This window comes from Monodelphis domestica, chromosome X (assembly GCF_027887165.1).
Source record: "Monodelphis domestica isolate mMonDom1 chromosome X, mMonDom1.pri, whole genome shotgun sequence".
NCBI lineage: Eukaryota > Metazoa > Chordata > Mammalia > Didelphimorphia > Didelphidae > Monodelphis > Monodelphis domestica.
Window position 1 is genome coordinate 31595067 of NC_077235.1, and position 21902 is coordinate 31616968.

Sequence of the window (21902 nt, forward strand, 5' to 3'; positions counted from 1 at the left end):
TTGATCTTATAGGGCATCTAGTCCGGTGGTGCTGGACTCAAATAGAAATAGAGGCCACTAATCTATACATTACAGATCTCTCTCTATAAGGTACATATTAACTTAGCTTTTAAAATGTAATGTTATCTGGGGGCAGCTAGGTGACTCGGTGAATTGAGAGCCAGGCCTAGGCTGTCCTAGACAGGTGGTCCTGGGTTCCAATCTGGCCTCAGACACTTCCTAGCTATGTGACCCTTGGCAAGTCACATAGCGCCCATTACCTAGTCCTTGCCGCTCTTCTGCCTTGATTCTAAGACAGCAGGTAAGGGTGATTTAAAAAAAATTTTTTTAAAGGCATATGTAATGTTACATATGCCTTATTGTATTTTTATTGATTTTTGTAAATATTTATCAATGGCTTTTCAGTCTGGTTTGGGCTGTTGTTGACATCTCTAATGTAGTCCAGTTGCCTTATTTTTATATTTGAGGGAACTGAGGCCTAATTTAACCTGAGGTTAAATGACTTGCCCAATATCTCATCAGTAGTGACAGAGACAAGATTCGAACTCAGGTCTTGACTCCAAATCTCTCACTCTTTCATGCTGGAGGTGGTACCCAATACTGAGTCTTGAAGGAAAAGCAAGATTTCAATACATTTTGATGAGAGTAACTGAGTCTGTGGGTGATAGAATAAAGAAAGGAAAAGAAAAGGAAGAGAGCTTGATGAGAATAGGGTCCATAGGATAGTCCAGGTCAACTAAAATGTAGAATAAATGAAAAGGAATTATATCTATTAGGACCAGCTGGAAAGATGGGTTGGAGACAGATTATGGACGTCCCTGAGTGCCAAGATTAAGAGTTGATGTTTTATTAAGTAGGCAATGGGAACCACTTAAGCATTTCCAGCTAGGAGGTGACATGATCAGGCCTATACATTAGGAAGATTCATTTGGCAACTTTGTTGAAGATTGATTGGAGAGGAAACCAAGATAGCAAGGAACCAAACTAGAGTGGATTTGGTAGGAATAAGAAGAAGAGGAGAGAGGTGAGAGATATTACGAAGATAAAAATTCAATATGACTTGGCCTCTCTGAGGGGAGAGAGGGAGAGAAATATAGGAAATTGAGTATGGTGGTGTACTCCCCTGAAGTAGAGTTTTGATGGTGGGAATGGGATGGGGAATGATTAAAGGCAAAAGATGATGAATTCCATTGTTGGACATGTTAAGATTGAGGTAGTGATGGCAAATGAGCATTTGGAAACGCATGAGCCTCTTATACCAAAGGATGAAGTGATGGGACAGAGCCTCACTTTAAAAAAAAAAAGGAGGTAGCCCATCTGACCATCCTGCAACCCTGGATTTATAATCGTTAGAGAAGATCTAGCTACCCCTAGAAGAAAATTTTCAAAGATTTGAAGGCTCTTCTTTAGGGCTCTGGTTTCTGCTTTGAGGGATGAAAAAGCTGAGCATTGCTGGACTTCTACAGGTCAAGGAATAGAAATGTAAACAACCTGCCAGAGGGAAGAAAAGGAAACAGAAAACAAGCCAGGTCACTAAAATCTGTAACCGTGTCCCTGTCTTCTTCTGTTTCCATTCCCTTACCCACCCCCCTCTCCCCCAGGCTCAAATGACCAGGATTTGATGGTGAAGCTGGCAGCATCGACATTGCAGACCCTGACATTGACACCCAAAGAGACTCTAGTGTCTACCAGGGGCCTTCTGCCTCTAACTTCCAAGAAGCCCTGCCTACCAAGTCCTCCATCTCCCCTGAGGTTGACCGATGCACCCGAGCATTCTTCCAATGACTCCTCTGTGCATGCCATTGCCCTTACATCTGGTGTAACCAAGGGCCTGAACACATGGTCATTGCCAGAGGACTGTGAGAAGGCTCCACTCTCCATCATGGAACCCGGAGGTATGTCAGCCCTTACTGGTGACTGCCTTATGCAGCCCAGTCGGACTTGCCTAGGCTGCTTCATTGAATCCAAGGATGGAATCGATGCAGAACCAGGTATCAGCTTGAAACCAGGTGATATAAATAGGGATTATGATACCTGTTCTGTCTCTGATATAGGGATTCATTGTATGAACACAGGAGAAACCATGAGATATGGGGATGAGCTGCTTTCTGACCAGCTCCTAGGCTTCCCTCTTCATAAATCTAGGGCAGGAGATAAAAGAGACACAGAGAAATCTGACAGTGACTCAGAGGACCCCACTCAGAAAAATTATTATGAGGGATTACTATTAGATAAATGCAATGGGGAGGAAACTCTGCTTTCAAATACTAATCAGGAATGGGGCTACTTTGAATCTTTCATTAGTGAGAGCAAGATTGAGCTCCTTGACCTCTGCTCAAAAAATGAGCTGTCAGTCAACCTGTTTTCAGAGGAGGATGTAGACAACTATATGTTTGATGATGATGACTCAACTCTAGGCAGTGATGTCTGCTCCCTGAAGATCCGATATGAATCCTTCCAGGACAATGTGCGAGACAAGACCAATGTCCTACAGGATGATGCCCAGTTCAACTTCTTCCCCAGTGTTTTCACCAGCTGCTCCAAGCGGGAGGCAAAAGGTGGGGGCCTGAAGCGGAGTGGAGACTCTTCCCAGTTCAAAGTCCCTGTGGAGAGTATCATCTGGGGGGAGGAGGAAGAGGAGGAAGAGGAGATGAAAAAGAGGGATCAGGAAGCTGAAGTCCAGGAGAACAAGGTGGGGGGAGAAGAAAAGGAGCTGGGAAAGGCATCCACTATAAGCAAGTCATGCAAGGGCTCTGATGCAGTCAAGTATGTGAATTCCAAGCGGAACCCGTTTCTTGACTCTGCCAACTCTGCTGAGGACTCTGGGGAGTTGAGTGATGACAGTTCCTGCACTGAATCCTCATATGATGCCTTGAAAGAGATAAAGGATTGTAGCCGCTATCTTACTCGTGATTCTCATTCTGGATCCTCTTCCTCCACCACCACCATCCAACAGAACTATGGACTGAGGGCCAAAAGGAAAGTCCGATATAGTGAAGACTATCTATATGATGTTGACTCCATAGACAGTGAGAGGATGTGTGAGAAGAAGGAGTGGCAGCCGGACGGGCAGAAGGAGGAGGATGATGATGAGTGGTGCCCCAAGAAGAGGCGGAAAGTATCCCGCAAGGAACCCCCAGTCATTATCAAATATATCATCATCAATCGCTTCAAGGGTGAGAAGCACATGCTGGTGAAGCTAGGTAAGGTGGATGCCAGTGAGATGACAGTAACATTGAGTGGGGACCTGCTCCACAAGTATGCCAGGCTGGCCCCACTGAAGGGCTTCTGGCAAGAGAAGCAACAGAACCGCCTTGATTCCCTTAGATCCACCCTCTGTCACAAGCAGAACTTCCACCCAAATGGCCTTGAGGCCCCATTCCCAACTCCTCCTCGGAAAAGAAAGTGCAAACTGGCCAACCGCCATAGGATCCAGAGAATCCAAGCCATTGAGCAATCGGCAAACAAACAGGGCTCCTCCTGTGAGCAGAAGCAAGGCAGTGGCAGTAAAGAAGATGCCTGCCAGAAAGGCACACTTCATACTGGGGCTAGAGCTGCCTCCAGCTCTGCCAGTGAAGTGCATTTCAAGGACATGGCTGGGCCTGACTCAGTGAAGAACCGAACACAAGACCGAGAGTTTCGGAAAGGGCCAGAGAGGAAAGTGCTCCATCGAATCAAATTTAAAAGTGAAGCCAGGTTAAAAAGCAAGAAGAATAAAGCAGGGCAAGAAAGTGGCAAGGCCGCCACTCAGCCAGCCCTGGAAGGCCAAGAAGCGTGCTCCAGTCTGAAGGAGAACATCCGTAGAGCCCCAGAAAGCTCCCATCGATCGCATTGTCGGGAAGATAACACTGCTAAAAATTCTCTCTTCTTACCAACCACCTGCTCGCCTGACACGCCTCTGCCATCTGCTAATATTGCCACCAATGTCCCCGTTATCCCTGGAGGGTATCTGCAGACATTGTTAGATGCATCAGATTTATCAAATGCTACTGCCATCTCCTACTTCACCCACCATCCCCCAGGACAGCATTCTGCTGCCCTTGCCCAACCCGAAAAAGCATTCACCTCCCTCCAAACTGGCCAGAGCTGTGTGCTCTCTCCGCCTTCTGAGTCTGAGCTGCAGCACTCACCCCATCCCCTCAAAATAAATGCAAATCCCTTTGGAAGTGTTTGGTCCATCAAAGCTATGACTAGCCCTCAGGACTTTGTGGCCAACGCCCCAGGAAAGACAGCCAGGGATTTCTCGGGTAAGTTTGGTGGCTCTGAAACAGTTCCAGCAGGGGGTAACCTATCTGCTGCTATGTATAGCCCAATGGGGAGCAGCAAGCACCCATACCATGCTAAATATCTGCAGGACAACCAGCTGCCACCCGATGATGCCTATCAGCCCTGCCATTTCAATAATGTAGAGGGCTGCTTTCCTTTCCAGCGGGGCATGCTCAACACAGACAATGGCCGGCTCATTAGCTTTGATTCTGTGGGCTCACTGTCAGTCAGCTCAAGCAATTACAGCTCCTTGAGCTTGAAGTCTTGTGAAAAGGAGGGTGATGAGGATATCAATGATGACTTCTTAGCTCACTGCAGCCCCAAGCTGGTGATCCAGCAGAGCATTGATGAGATCACTCCCCTGAAGGAGTCCACTGACCTCTTGGACATCTCTAACTTCACACCAGACAAATTCCGCCACTCGTCTCTCTCTGAGATGTCCCCGCCAGACACCCCTAGCCTTTCTCCACAAATCACAGGTTCAGAGAATGGCAAGGCACTAGGGGTGCTAAAGGTGTTCCCAGAGGGCACTCCAGCCACTTTGGGCAATGGAGAGAAGGTCAAGTGGGATTGCAGCAGCCTTTCACACCAAGATGAGACAGGTGATGGATTTACTCTATGTAACCATCAATTTCAGTTCCATATGTTCAATGATGAGGACTCTGTCAGTCTACTCCAAAAAAATCCTTGCCTGTCAACATTTAATGAGCCATCTGGTCAAATTAGCACCAATAGCAAAGTGTCAAAATCGAAAAAGAAAAGTTCACCCAGCAAGAGTGGGACTACAAACCAAAGCTCTTCCCCAAAAGGCACCAGGAAAAAGACCTCTAAAGCCAACAATAAAGGAATTGAAAAGTCACCCGGCAAAGCCTCCCGCCAAACTCCCAAGTCAACAAGGAAAGGGAAGTTTGCAGCAGCTGTAGCCAATGGTGAGAAAACTCAAGTTGGCATCATCCGAGGAGGTGGTCAGCTCAACAGTGCTGCCACAGGAAAGTTGTTGGCAGAATGTGTACACCATGGTGGCCCCCCAGCCCCTGTGAAGATGACAGGCCACAAGGAGTTCTGTGGAGAGTGGACAATGGGGAAGGACAATGGCACAAGCTGGACTGATGTAGGCATGACCAATGCCAGTAACCTCCTGGATGATGACCAGAGAGAATTTGAAGAACCTTCAAACATTTTATCCAACATTGCTTCTGGCATGGCCGATGTACAGAGATTCATGATGGCCTCCATGGAGCCCCTTTGGAGTCCAGTTGGCCATCATGGAGTTCCTAACACATACCGCTCCCCTGAGTCCAACAGCTTGAAATTAAAAACCCTAAAAATCTTGGCTGGAACACCACAAGAGTCTAAGAAAAAGGCCAATTGTGGCTCACCAGGAACTAGTAAGAACCACAGGTCGCCCAAAAGTTCGAGCAGAAGCAATGGCAAAGCAGGTGTAGGTGATCCTGGCCGGACAAACATAGTGGGGTACAACTCAGACATTCACTCTCCCTTCTTGGATAAAAACTATAGTAACCTGAGCACTTTAGGCAATAATGGACCAACACACAAAAAGTTATACCGTCACAAATCCAGCTCAAAAAACCTGAGGGATGAGAATTGTAAGGGCAAACGTCAGGAGCGGGAAGCAGCTCCCAAGGACTCAGCTGGGACATCTACTTTGGAAAAACTGAGGTAATACTGCATCAGAATGGCTCAACACATCCTTACCTTCCTACTACCTGCCAAGCCTGCAGTCCCACATTTTTTCCTTCTTCAAAAATAAGAGTTTGCATGTAAGAGACCACCCCCATTTTCCCCCTCTCCCCTTTTGCAAAATCAAAAAGGAAAAGAAAGGGAAAAGGGGCTCTAGTAGTACTCATACTTGCAAGCTACCTAGAAAGAATGGGGGGAAAAACACACAAAAACAAAACAAAATTAAAAAAAAAAAACACAAAAAAACACAAAAATAAAAAAAAAGAATTTCTTTTTCCTTGACTCAGCTGGTATTAAACACCAACAAGGCTCCTTTTTCTCACCCCCTGAAGTTTTGACTTCAGTTTTTATTCTTTATTTCCCAAGGGGGAAAACCCCAACAGTAATAAGATGTGCTCATCTTAATGATTTATTTAGAAAAAGGAAAGACTTCATGGGGGACCCAGCTCTTTGTAAAAACTAAAAGAGTTTATGAGTTTATGCACGAAAGCAAAATGGCTTCAGTGGAAAGGATCCTTAGTTGGACATTTGAAAGCTCATCCCTTCCTGAGCTGCATGTGGCCGAGTTGAGAGCTTTGTGGCCCCCTCTGCTGTTTATATCTTTGCCTGCATCCTTCCTTCGGCATCCACCACAGCCTAGTTATTACACTGCTCCATGACCCTGTGGTGGGTTAGCCAGGAAAGCTAAGGAGTTTGATTTTTCTGCAGGGAATCCAGCCTACGGGCTTCTTAAAGCAGAAACGGCATTTTGAGGTTTTTCCTGTGTTGGAATACAAGGCTTATTATTACTCTTCTCTAAAAAGACATTTGATGTTTGTTTTCTGTTTCTTTCAAAATATGCCTTGTGGTATGTTGACATGTAAGTGCTGAAATATGGTGAGTTTGACTTTATGGGAATACTTCTTTCTGAGCAAGCCCCAAGCTGGGATTCTCTGTGAAAGACTTGAAAAGAGTCATACGGTTGTACAGTAGGTGATGCACTATGGCCCAAAAGGAAGAAAAACCACAAAATGATTGTGCCAAACTGACAAACAAGTGACTGGACTGGAAACATGTTTCCTTCTTTCTCAGCATTGGGTTGTGAGTGTTTGGGGAATTTAGCCCCTTTGATTTAACCAGAAACATTCCAGTGGTCTGCTAATAACCAACCCAACTTCCCTGGGCAGCAGCTCTAGCTCCAGGGGAAATTGGGTTGTTCATTTACACCAATTTACCAAAACTTATGGACAAGGTTAACAATGTGCCAAATTGACTGACCTCATTTTCACAGATGCACCCCCACAGTTTACAGCTCAAAAGCATTCTATCTTACACGTCACACACACACACACACACACACACACACACACACCTGCTAGACAAACACTAAAGTCCTGTGTAGAAACGGGACCAAATCGACAAGGTGATGAGATCTTTTTATTAACTCTCTCCTTGCCGAAGAGTTGAGTTATAGTAGAAGACTAGAGAAAACGCCAGGTAAGTCCGGTATAGGAACTCGAGTGTACACATTTAAAGAACATTTTCCAAGGAAATGAAACAGTTGCTCTGAAAAGTTTCTGTTTTCTAAAAGCAAACTCTGTAGCTGAAGATTATTTAAAGTGCAAAGTTATATTGCTGAGCCTTTGTATCTCCGTTTTATATCTTTTCTAAGAACCTGGGGAAAATTCTAAATCGGCATCAAATCCATGCTGAGGATGAACCGAGTGCGTTGATTGTTGCTTAAAGCATTTTATCCTGCTTTGTGTCTTCTCTGGCTTCAATGTTCTTGGAGTATTTCATTTCATAATGCTAATGTCAACGTGACCTGTGTTCGGGATTTTATTGAGTATTTTTGTTTGATCATTTATTTTAACCCTTTGAGTTGATGTCGTAGAACCCAGAACGATCTTGGGGGGATGAGTCAGTTAGGGCCAAATAACCTTCATTGGGGGATAAGCCCACTCAACCAAATCCCAAAAGAAACAAAATCTCTTTGCCTAGTGCCACAGTTCACACATCCACTACTATCTCCCTCCCTTTGGCCCCTCTTAACACTTGCCCCTAGTTAAAAATTGAACATCTCTTTTACTTGCAGTGGAGAGCCTCCATGTCTGATGCATTTTGATCCAAAATGAGATTCGGAGGGGGGGGTGAATTGAGCACTATACAGGGGTTGTTATTATTCTTTATCTCCAGAATTATTACTAGGCTTACTCACCTAGGAGCTTGTGGGCTGGGGTGGGGAAAAAGAGGTAAAGTGGGTGGGAGAGCAAGCTTAGGAAGCAAGAAAAGGCCAGTAAGGAAAGGGAGAATGTGATAGGTTAGGAGTTGAGAAAGGGACAATGCTTATTTTGAAGGGGAGAATGTGAGCATGGGTATTTAAAGAGATAGTGACTAGTTAGTTGTTGCCTTTCTGCTGTGTTCACGCGGAGCTTTAGAAAGGCGCCAGAAAAGATACGGAAGGAGAATCATTCAGAAGCATCGAATGTCAGAACTGGGAGAGACCTTAGAGATCGGTGACTCCAGCTCCCTCATTTTACAGAGGAAGAAACTGAGGCCCAGAGAGAAGTGACCTGAGGTTATACCATGAGTAACTGGCAGGACCAGGACTCAACCCCAAGCTTCCTGACTCCTGATCTTGGTTCATGATTCATTTCAACAGTCTGCTCTACAGCCAGGAAACACACAGGTAGCAAAATGAATAGAGCCAGCTGTGCCCTCAACGTCAAAGCTGACTTTTCCTGGACAAGTGGGCAAGGAGCTATTTGAAAGGCCAATGACAGAATTTAGGCTTTGGCAGTCAACAGACATTGACTCTGCTGTGTGACTTGGTAACAATGGAATCTTGACACCAAGCGAAGCAGGTCTCTTGCTCCATAGCTGCTGTCCAGAAGTGGGAAAAACCCAACTGGAATATTCCGCCACTCTGAGAGGCACAGTGGGTGCTGACTGTGCTGAATGCATGAGGCTGGTTCCTAGAGCTGACCAATTCAAGTTGGTTTAGCAAACTTTTCCTAATTACCTGTTGTGTTCTGAACATTGTATCTCCTCCAGAGAAGAGCACAAAGTTTCACTAAGATACGGTCTCTTCCATCAAGGAGCTCCCGATCTGGGAGGGAGATAAGACACAAACTCAGATAACTATAATGCACCAAATTGCGGACATTAAGAATAACCTGGGGGCTGTAAGAGCTTTGAATAGAGGAATCATGGCCTGTGGAGGTTAGCAAGGAGGCTTCTTGGAAGACCCTGCATTTGAATTGACTGACAAAGGATAGGTAGGAAGTAATCAGGTAGGGAGAGGTAGGGAGGACATTCCAAGCAAAAACAACGTGAGCCAAGTCTTGGAAATCTGAGAGCTCCAGATGTGATGGGAACCTGGGGGTGGTGGGTGGGGTGGGTGGGAGGAGACCGTTTGACACAGTTCTGAGTCTGATCCAAAGAGACAGTGTTGGAAATTGTTCTATAAGTAGATAGGATTAGATAAAAGGAAAATGGATGGGGTGGGGCGGGGGGATTCTCAGAGAATTATTTTCAGTTCTACATTGAATCTGGGAGGATGAAGCTGGGTAGCAGGAAGTCAATGAACAATGAGAACATTTCCATGTCTCAACTTGCTTTTACCAACTCCTTTGGAAAGGGTTATTTTGATGGTATCTCCTGGGGAACCATTGAAGGACCTGGTATAGGAAATCACACCTCTTTTTCTCCCAAAACTCTGCCATTTTAAAGCGTCTTTTATTGGCATGCAAACCATTGTGTATCCAAAGGTATTACTGTGAATCAGACTCCTAAGGAAAGACCTTGTATATAACAAAAAATGAGAACCTGCAACATGGGAGACAACTGAGTAGAATTTAGAACACAAAACTGTAGAGCTGAAAAGGACCTCAGAGATAATGTAATAATACAACCCCTTTATTGAACAGCTAGCAAGGTGGTATAGTGGATAGAGTGCTGGACTTGAAGTCAGGGAAGACTTGAGTTCAAATCCTGCTTTAGACACTTCCTAGCTATGTGACCCTGGGCAAGTCATTTATCCTCTCAGACCCAATTAACTGATCTGTACAATGGGGATACTGATAGCACCTACCTCACAGGGTTGTTGTGAGGATCTAATGAGGTAATATATGTAAAAAGCTGTACTAGGTGGATGCAAACTGTCATTGTCATTATTGTTACAGAGAGGATAGCTGACACCCAGAGCAATCACACAGCTGGTAAGTGATCATCAGGACCAGAACTGAAATGTAGTGTACTTTCCAGTCGGTGTAGTAGGATAAGCCCTGGGTTTTGAGCCAAAGGTGAAGGATTAGAATTCTAGCTCTGCCAATTGTGAGTTGCATCACCTTGACCAAATTTCTTCCCTCTCTGGGCTATAGGTTCCTCTTTTATAAAATGTGAGAGGGTTGGACAAGCTCATCCAGCTCCAAATTGATGATCCTATGGTCTCTGAGCTCCTAGTGTGTATATACATGGTACATGCAGCATTGAGTCCCCAATAATCTAGAATAGTCTTTGGAAGATCCCATCTTCTCCCATCTAGGTCCTTGAAGACAGAATCGCCTCGGACTTCCTGCTAAGAAGTTGCCCACAGCAGAAACTGCAGATGAATCCAGGGGTGGAGAAGGGGTCCTATGATTTCAATATTGTTCCATCAGAGAGAGAGAGAGAGAGATACATCGATTGCTTGTATGACTTAGGCCATAGGATCATTCATTTCAAGCTGGAAATTGCTTTTGAGAATATCTGGTGCCAGAGCAGCAATCTGAGCCTAGGTCCCCTGACTTCAGAATCAGCACTCTTTCCAGCAGGCTATGAGGAAAATGGAATACCACCTAGCTCTAGCAGAAACATTTGTGCTCATCTGCATTCTTGAAAATTTTTCCAATTTGGGTTGGAATTGGTTTCGGATTGTTTTCATTGGTTCATTGAGACAGGGAAGGCTATACTCCACTACAAGTATTTGTCCCTGTCCCCTTTTTTTAAAAGAAAGAAAAGATGTTTGAACTGTGTTTTGTTTCTTTTGTTTTTCTTGACAAAGCCCATCATTAAGAGTGGCTAACCCCCAAAGGCACCCAAATCAAAAATGGCATTAATGGGGACCTCAAACAAGCAGACCGGGCCTTTTAGAAGAGTTTCTCAAACAGGGACCTGGAATAAGGGCAAAAGAAAGAACTTGCATTGACTTCAGCTGACTTCAGTTTGGGAGACACCTCGTCTCTAGCTGGGCGGTGTCATTTGGGGAATGATGCTCAGTCTGCCTAGTACCAAAGCACAAACCCTTTGCAGCACTTTCCTGGCTCAGTTGGGCAGCTCCTGATATCACTAAAGGGAACTGGCTCGCTTGAGTCTGGGTTGACATTGGGACCACATGCTCAACCCTTGAGATGCGTGAGGTCCACAGAGTAAGACTGGGGAGGTAAGGGGATGCAAAAACAAAGCATGGGAGGACAGAAATAGTACCTAGTTGGGGGTATCATATGGCAAGGCTTTCAAAATTAGTATCTCAGGTAAACAAGTGACATTGATGGCAATGGAGAGATGACCGTGGAAGAAAGTCTTATCTAAAAGGTAAGAATGGCTCCTGGGGCCTTGGGATGATGGGGTGGGGGCTGCCAGACCCGTTTTTAAGGCTTTGGATGATGCTCTGTTCAAAAGAGAAGAGGAGAAATGTTGTTTGAATAACCCTCCCCGGCTAGCTAGAAAAATGTCAAGTTCTAAAGCACAATGAAAAGGCCAAAAAGAAAGATCAACCCAGAGAGGCCTGGGAAACTACTTTGGTCTTCATCACGTAGTGGGAAGTGAAGCAGGGTGGAGGTGACAGGAGAAAGATGCTCTCTTTGAATGGCCTGTGACACACTGGTTGTGCACTTGTGAATGTACTATTCCTGCTGTTTGCTTCCTTCCACAGAATTTAATGCACCTCTGGAGTAAGTTGTTAATGTTTTCTGGTGCTAAAGGAGAGGAAATGATGATTTTCAGCCCTGCTCTAACCCCCTAAGTGTTTGAGGAAATTAAAAAAAAACCCTTTTATTGGCCCTTTTTATGAATGTAACATAAACATTTCTGTTTGGCATATGACACTGCAATTTTACCATGTCTGGAAATTATTTGCCTTTTTTCTTTTAGAATAAGCTTTATAAATATTCTGTAGAGTTGATTGAAGTATAATTCTTAAGGATCATTCTAAGACGCTTACAAAATCTTGTATATTTTTAAGTGTGCCAATTTGTAAAATATTTTGTAAGTGTATATTTTTCTTAGGAAAGTGCTGTGAAGTGTCTGTATGTGCGAGGTTTCCTTTTTCCGCACCCCTGGGTGTGAATAAAAGGACATATACTTAAAAGTTCCTGGTTTTAAAAACCAAACTATAAAGAAAAACAATGAAACTTTTGTTGGGAATTTTGTAATAAGAGATATGTTGTGAACGAGTGTAGTGACCTTGTGTAAAGAAAACTGGCACAGTGGTGAACTCCTTGCTGTTTTATAGAACCTTCTTGTAAATTATTCTTGTAATATTTTTGGTTCTGTTGTTCTTGTTGCGAAGGTTTTAAATATTTGTGACTGTATGGTGAAAATGTCATATTGTTAACTTGCTGAGTTTTGTTATATTGTTTATGGAATAAATAAAAAGTTTAAAATCTTGTTTTAAGATCATATATGAAGAGATCCAACCATTTTTAGTTCATTAAATTCTATCTCCTGAATGTAAAGAACTTCACTGTTCAGAGTACTATATAGGGACGAGGGGATGATTTTGCCCCGTTCTGGTGGGTTTGGGCTGGTAGATGAACAGGGGGCATTCTTGTATGATGGTCCACATTGGTTCCAGTTCCTCATCTGAACAACTCTAGTTATCAAAAGCACCTAAATTGTTGCTTCTTGTGAGTAAGGAATGTTTTGTTCATTGTACTTGTATCCCCAGTGCCTGGCACGTAGTAGGTGCTCAATAAATATTTGTTGATTGGTCGATTGATTTCCTTATGATGCTGATTTATAAGAGGTTGCAAACTGGAGTCATGTGTCTGATGTGTCTGGTATTTTAATGGTCCATAAGGGGCATTCGATTGCACACAGTTCTCTGACTTCCTCCTGCCTTTCACCTTACCGACACTTGCCTCATTTCTCTGGCCTTTGGTGTTTCCATCCATAAAATTTGGATGATATCATTTGTGCTACTTAACTCCCACAGGTTGGGGGCGGCTCTTGGTATAAAATAAAGAACTATCCAGCAGCCAGCTAGACTATTTCATCTCCCCCAGCTGACTGCATTGTTTCCAGTGTTAGAACTCCTGTTGTTTTTCTAGTCCACACTAGTGTCATCAGACCCAAGTGGGTGAGTTCTGGCTTTCTGTACTTCACCTCAACCACCCCACAGTGACCCATCCTCATTTGGAACAAGATAGGAGCCACTCCAAAAATATGTCACCCACATGTGAAAGAGCCTTTACAGGCAAGAGAGAGATGGAGCAGAGGAAGGTGCTTCCTGGGAATCACCCCCGAGACATCATAACCTCTAGATGTCAAAACTTCTAAACTTCAACTCTCAAATGAGCCATGTGGCACTGAATCCCAGGTAAAACTGTAGCATAGCATCTGAACTAATTACATTAATAGAAATTTTAACAAATCATTGATTAGCTCTGGGCCCCCTTTACATCTCTCTTCAAGATGCATATAGCCTTGGCTTTTGAAATGAGTGTATGTGAATAAATTGGAAATGACCCCAGAGGTCACATGATCCAGTGTATGTCGCAGCCATCTGGAGCCAAGCAGAACAAGTTGAATCCACCTTGCAAATGCCAACCTTTCACATCTTTGGAGAGAGCACCCCTATCCTGCCAGCCTTGCAGGTTCACAACCACAGAGTCAATCTCATTTCTTTCTTCTCCCTCACCTCCCATAGCCACTTGCTAAAATAAATACATTCTACCCTTACATCTCCCGAATCGTCTCTCCATACACTTGGCTTCTTCCCCAGTTGAGAGCCTTATTAATGCTTTTCTGGACTACTGAGCTGGCCTTCTAATTTATTCAACTTAAGCTTTTCCCCCTCTCAGATCTGTCCTCACACATATATGATATATTCATATAAACATATATAGATATGTCGATCATACTTATGTGTGTACATGTTTCCACACATATAATAGAATGGAAGGTCCTCTAAGGCAGACACGTATTTTTCTCCTATCTCTGGAGACAGGTGGTTCTACAGTTTTCTGGTGTTTGATGCAAATGGCCCCGGTAAGTAGGAGCAGCCATAGGACATTCCATATAAAGAATGTCTCCTCCATCTAGACTCTGTGCTCTACGTCCTTCATGAGGTCAGCATAGCACTTTGGTGCACGTCCATCTCTCTTTTCTGCTTCACTCGTAATCAGGAGCTCACCAAATACAGTTAGTCTGCTCTATCCTTCAGGGAATCTGGATTTGGTTATATGCATGGGAGACACTTTGTTGAGGAGTTTTCCTTTTATCAAATAAAATATTTTAATACGGTCAACAAAAAGAAAAACAACTGGATATCGTGTCTTCTGCATCTTTATGTCAATTCTATAACTAAAGTCGTGGTCTGAACAGGATCAATGCAGCTTATATAGGAAAAGATCTTTGCTTCAAAGGTATTGGACAAAAATTACGTATCCAACATATATGAGGAAATGACACAAATATATGAGACAACAATCCATTCCCCAGTAGATCTGGGTCTCTCTCTCTCCCTCCCCCCAGGCTGGAAGGGCAGTGCTCACTCAGAAGAGACCCAATTCTTTATCAGTAGGGAAGCTGGGACTTGGCCAGTTCATCCCTCCTGAGGCAGTAGGCTCAGAATATCAGTGCCAGACATAAGACAAGCCGTAGCCCTGCTGCAGAACTAAACTCAATCCATCCACTAGCCTCAGACAACCTACAGGTGGGGCTATAAACATGCATTACCACATCTGATGCCTCGGAGTTATTGAAATACTACAGGTCTGATGGGAAGGAGGTTTAAGGATTAGCAGGCCCAGAGCCTTAATTTGCCTTCCTAGAGGATCCAAACCGGAGGATGGATGGTACAGGACTGGGACAGACTGCATAGAACCCTGGGAAGAACTGGGGATTTAGCAGACTGAAAGAGAGTCAGTTCATAAATGCATGGCTTGTTGGTAGCTAGTTATAATCTCCTTTGAGTCCTTTACATCTTTCACCTTTTCTGTGGGATGAATTGAAGTTTTTTCTCTACCAGGTCAGGAAATCTTAGCCCATATTTGTAGAAACATGCACATGAATTATTTGGAGAGAGTAGATTATGGTGTAGACATCATAAACCCCAAAGAAAATTACCCTTCTAGATCTACACTAAGATCAACTAGGGGGATGTGAAACACATACAGCGCTTTTAGCCATTTTAGTCTTCGGTGTCATTCTCTCGTTTCAGTGATCACTAACTATGAGGTCTAATTTGCCTCCTTATATTGGGGCCTCTGGTTCTAGGATCCAGAGAAACATAGGAAGACTTGTATGAAATGAGGCAGAGAGAAGAAAACAGAGAAGACAGTATTCACAATGACCACAAGAATGTAAAGGAAAACAATGACAAGGGCTAGAAAAATTCAGATTAAATGCAATGGCTGATCTTATTTCCAGTAAAACATTTTTTAGAAATATAATCTTTGGGGAAACTATTAACTTAATCATATTAAAAACAAGAAACATGTTTATAATCAGGAAACATAAAAAGCCTTTGAAAAACTACAATACTGATTTATGCTAAGAAGCCTAAAAGGACCTTTTTTTTTTTTTAAAAACCGTTGCCTTCCGTCTTGGAGTCGATACTGTGTATTGGCTCCAAGGCAGAAGAGCAGTAAGGGCTAGGCAATGGGGGTCAAGTGACTTGCCCAGGGTCACACAGCTGGGAAGTGTCTGAGGTCAGATTTGAACCCAGGACCTCCCGTCTCTAGGCCTGGCTCTCCATCCACTGAGCTACCCAGCTGTCCCCTAAAAAGGACCATTTTCAATGTGATTAAAATATATATATCTGTAAAACCAAAAAGCTGGCATCATTTTCAAAGGAGAAACACTGGACACTTTTCCAATAAATGTGTGGGGGGGAGCAAAACTGTCTCCTTTTTCTACTATTATTTAACGGAATACTAGAAATGCTGGGGATAACAATAAGAGAAAGCAATCAATGTAGGTAAATGGGGGGGGTGAACTGGGTAGTTCAGGGGATTGAATCAGGCCTCAAGACGGAAGGTCCTAGATTCAAATCTCACTTCAGAAACGTCCCAACTGTGTGACCCTGGGCAAGTCACTTGACCCCCATTGCCTAGTCCTTACCGCTCTTCTGCCTTGGAGCCAATACACTGGCTCCAAGACGGAAGTTTAGGGTTTAATATTTTAAAAAAATAGGTAAGTGGCACAGTGTATTGAACACAAACCTGGGAGCCAGACGGATCTAAGTTTGAGTCCTCCATCAGATGCTTACTAGCTGCGTGGCCCTAGACAAATCACTTAACCTCTCTCCGTCTCAGTTTCTTCATCTATAAAAGGATAACAATGGCACCAATCTCATAGATTTATTGTAAGGATCAAATAAGTAACATTAAAAATACTTTACAAATCTTAAAAGTGTTCTATAAATGCTAGCTGCTATTATTATTAAAGCATAAATATTAGTAAAAGGAAGACAGAAAATGGACCAAGTGGCAAACGACAGAAACAAATCCAAAATGTTGTTTGACATTCAAAGCCCTTCTTAACCTGCCTCCTCCTACTTTTCCAGTGTCCTTACACCTTACTCACCAACACCTTCTCTTCCTCTGACTGTTCCATGAAGAAGATCCTCCCTTTCTTGGCTCTGAGTGTTCTCTCTGACTGTCCCCCATCCCTGGAATGCTTTGCCTCCTCCCTGACCACTGACCTCTCTGGCTCCTTTAAAGTGCCAGTTGAAATCCCATATTCTACAGGAAGCTTCCTCCACCCCCTCTTAATTTTGGTGCTTTCCCGCCGTTATCACCCATATGTAACTTCTTTGGCATATATTTGTTTGCGTATTGTCTTCCCGGTCAGATTGTCACCTTGTTGTAGGCAGACTCCCATTTGCCTCTTTTTGTGCCCCCACCAGTACTTAACACAGTACTCTGGACATAGCAGGCCCTTAAGAAATGGTCATTAATGAGAAAGTAGCTTCAATAAAGCAATAGCATACAAGATCAACCCACAAAAATATCCCACATTTTTATGTAGCAATAACAAATGAAATCATGGCAAAAGCAATACTAGAGATGCCAATGGAGGAAATCACAGACTTTCTCTCTCTTAAGTTTATATGTGAATGGATAAAACTGTCTAAGAAAGCCACAGAGCAATAAAGAAAACAGGCCCCCACAATCTGTTGCTTACCAGAAGCACATTTTAGAAGCAAAGACGTCCATAGAATAAAAAAGAGAGGCTCGAGCAAGTGTTGTTGTGAATCCGGTGAATTCTTTTTAAAAAAGGGGGAATTAAAATGATGCAATCGGACAAAGCAAAAATAAAAAATTAACCATATCCACAGTTAAACGAGGAAATTGCCTCATGTATGGCAATCCAGCAAAGCCTCTCAACCCCTTCTCAGAATAATGTTGGTTGCCACATTTATAATGGAAGGAAATGCTCAATTTTAGTTAGAGGTTAGATGTCATTTTTCTCATCCAAATTTATAGACACCACCCCACTCCACCCCCTGTGGGCCCTTGGTGGCCGGCCCGCTGACCCCAGGCTAATAAACTCTGGCTTAAAGGAATAGTAATATTTACTTCATTTGCTCCAAATCGCTTATAATCTAAATTCATAAGGGAAAAAAATAGCAGAATTGCAAGTAGATCTAGATGTTAACACAGTCATCATAGAGACATTGATTTTCCATTTCAGTTAAGCAAATTAACGGGAAAAAGCCAAATAACCAAATACACAAATATCAGAGACATATTTAAAATTCTGTAAATACAATCACAGCACATAATAGAAATAAAAGCAGGCAAATAATTGGACAAATCTGCCTCGCCAATATAATACAAATAACTCAAATACTGAAATTCACCTCTAGGTTTAATGCTGTGCCAGGCAAACTATCAAGCGGTTACTTGGAGATGTAAGCAAAAGAATAGCAAAATTACTGATATTGCTTCATTGTTAGGTTCTTAACAAATGTTTGTGAAATTAAATGCTTAGAAACTAGGTGATAGAATGGATGACCTTTAGAGGCTGCCAGCTAGGGAACCGTTATAGAGGTCTCACCCAGGGACAGAGCAAGAACTCCTCTTTATTTTATTGCTTCCAAAGCCTAAAGAGCCATGATCTTGACCTCCTTTGAACTGGCTTTGATTCAAAGAAGGCATCAAAGCTAGTTATGTTAGTCTGTAAACTTCTGGTAACACAAACATGTCACGTTGAATATTTTTTAAACCCCCAAACGTAGGGCTTCATAGTTCTCCCTGATGCAATTTCCACTCTCCTCAGCTCTAGCGTATGTAGCTGGCTCATGTTCTTCTCCAACATATTTGCCCTGATCCTCCTGTAAATCCACTGATCTGCCATGAAGAAAACTCTTGCACCACCACTGATGCTTAGTGGGTCCTCGGATACTTGATCGAAAGCACAAAATCAAAAAAGAAAAAAAGGGGCTGTCTTGGGTTAGTCTGTCATTCTGTCCACAGTCTTACTAATACTTGGATCAGGGATAGATGGCGTCCCTATCAGATTGGCAGATGCCACAAAGATGGGCAAGAGAGAGTTAATGAACCAAATGACAGAAGCAAGAGCCAGGCTGGAGGTAAGGACCAAATCTAGTAAACTGAAGTTGAATAGGGATGAATATAAAGCCCAACAGTTGGCTACAAATATGCCTAGTCTAACAAATCACATTTCCTCAATGAGTGTATGAAGATTCTATATGTGCGTGTTTGCCTGAACCATGAGTCTAATAAACTGAAGATGAAACATGCCACTCACTCTAAGGAGTTATTAACTAAAAATGCAGAAACAGATATAAAATTTCTAGATATGGCCATTATGGAAATTTGTGTCATGAGCCAATGCAATGCTTTTGAGTTTTATTATTAAATAAAAATTGATTTAGGATAAAAAAAATTTTAAAGAACAAGTTAATAGCCCTCTGTCAATTGCAAATAGATAAAGATGTATACATATATATTTCTGTATCTTCCTGTACACATAGTTAACATATTTAATTAACATAATATTAAATTAATATTTATAGGTTAGTAGGAATTGAATTTATATTAATGAATGAATTAAAATAATTGATTTTATCATTTATTAATTATTGATACAACTAGTTAATTTAAAGGAACAAGTTAATAGCCCTTAGTAGATTGTAAATATAGAAGTAGAATACATAGATATAAACAAATACTTTTATTAATATATAATTAAATTAATTAAATGTGTACATACACATAATATAAATTTATATCAATGACTAAATTAAAATAATGGAATGCATTGTGTATTGATCATAATTAATAACTCAATTTAAATTAATTTTATTATTTGTTGATAATTAATAAATCCTTGATCATATTATTTATTATTAATAGCCAATAGTATTACTTATTGACATTAATAGCCCATTTTATTACATATTAATTACTAATAATAAATTTCATTATTTGGTTATAATACTTGATCACCAGTTATTATTTATTCATCATTATTTATTAATTAATTGATTATGTTTATTGGTTATTGATAAACATTGATTAATTATTTATTGATGATCAATTTTATGGTTTATTGATTATAATTTACCAATTATTGATCAATTATCAATTTTATTGTTTATTGATTATATTGATCAGTGTTATTATTGATCATTTATTGGTGATCAATTTTATTGATTATTGATTGATTGTTGATTGATGATCAATTTGTTGTTTATTGATTGACTGTGATTGATGATCAATTTGTTGTTTATTGATTGATTGTGATTGATGATAAATTTATTATTGATCATTGCTTGGTGATCAATTTATTATTGATCATTGATTGGTGATCAATTTGTTATTGATCATTGGTTGGTGATCAATTTTATAGTTTATTGATTGATGATCAATTTATTGTTTATTGATTGTAATTGATTATCAATTTATTATTGATCATTGCTTGGTGATCAATTTTATTGTTTATTGATTGATAATTGATTGATGATCAATTTAATTGTTTATAGATTAATTGTTGATTGATAATCTATTTATTTGTTCATTGATTGATTATTGATTTATGATTAATTATTGTTTATTGATTGATTTCTGATTGGTGATCAATTTATTGTTTATTATTGATCTAGCAATTTTACTATTTGATTATTATTGGTTAATTATTCACTGGTGGTCTTTTTTATTGATTGATTATTATTGACTAAGTATTCATTTGTGATTGTTTGGATTGTGTATAGATTACTAGTAATTATTAATTATCAATTTTATTGTTTATTTAGTATTATGGATTGATTACGAATTTTACTATTGGAGTACTATTGATTAATTATTCATTGGTGGTCCATTTCATTGATTGATTATCATTGACTAATAATTAATTATAAATGTTGTTTGTTGAATATTAGTAATTATTCTTTTATGGACAATTGTATATTTTATTAATTGATTATCAGATTCATTGTTTGTTATAATTGATTCATTGATTACCACTTTCATTGTTTATTGATCATTATTGGTTGTAATCAATTTTACTATTTGATTATAATTGATTATTTATTGATGAGCCATATTATTGAGTGATTGATTATTCAATGAAGATCAATTTTATTTATTAATTAATATTGATTATTTATTTATTGATGATCAATTTTACTGTGTATTGATTATTATTAGTTATCAATTTCATTGTGGATTGATTATTATTGCTTATCAATTTTATGGTTATTGATTATTTTTATAAATTATTCATTGATGATCAATTTGATTTATGATTAATTATTCATTGATGATCAATTTTATTGTATATTGATTATTGAATGATTATGAATTGTATTGCTTGACACTTATGTATTCCTTGATTATCAGTTTATTGATCAAGTATTATTTATTAATAATTAATTTATTATCAATTTTATTGGTTGATTTTATTGATTAATTATTCATTGATGGACAGTTTTATTGTGTATTGATTACTAATGAGTATTTATTAATTGATTGTCAGTTTTATTATTTATTATTGATGATTTATAAATAATCATTGTTTCATTATTTATTGATTATTAACCAATCATTAATTGAACATCAATTTTATTAATAATTCGATTTTTAAATTATTCCTTTATCATGTATTTATAATTAGTTTGTTTTATTGATTATCATTAATTATTGATCAATTATATTAAAATATATTTCTGTATCCTCTCTATTAATATATTTCAACATATTACTTAATATATCCAAATAATTAATAAATCAATAATTAAATTGCTATGCATTCATAGATTTATATAAATTAAAGATATATCGATAAATAAGTTAATATAATTAATTTTATTAATTATTAATTGGTCAATGATTGATTAGAAATTAGTTATTAATTAATTTTAAAGAACATGTTAATAGCACTCTGTGAATTACAGGTATAGATATATACCTCTATATTTCCATATCCTGTCTGTAAATATATTTCAACATGATAATTAACACATCCAAATAATTAACAAATCATATCAAATTAATATACATTCATGGATTCATTTAAATTAAATTTAAAATGATGAATAAATGATAACAAGTAATTTTATTAATTATTAATAATCAATTAATTATTTATTTATTATTGGTTAAATTCAAGAACAAGTTAATAACCCTATGTGTGTTGCAAATGTGGATGTTAACATGAATATTTCCATATCCTCTATGTAAACATATTTCAACAATTATTTAATTAAATCAGCATTGAATTAA

General features: G+C 40.0%; 1 protein-coding gene across 2 annotated transcripts in view; it reads left to right on the forward strand.

Annotated features, from left to right (window-relative positions):
* The window catches only part of NEXMIF (neurite extension and migration factor), a 198264-nt gene extending 185345 nt beyond the window's left edge, over nt 1-12919 (forward strand). For both annotated transcript variants that reach the window (XM_001362112.4, XM_056809548.1), the window contains one exon: nt 1602-12919. In XM_001362112.4, the coding sequence (XP_001362149.2) occupies nt 1602-5950 (4349 nt within the window). In that variant the 3' untranslated portion in view covers nt 5951-12919. The remainder of the gene's footprint in view (nt 1-1601) is intronic.
* Nucleotides 12920-21902: the final 8983 nt, after the last annotated feature.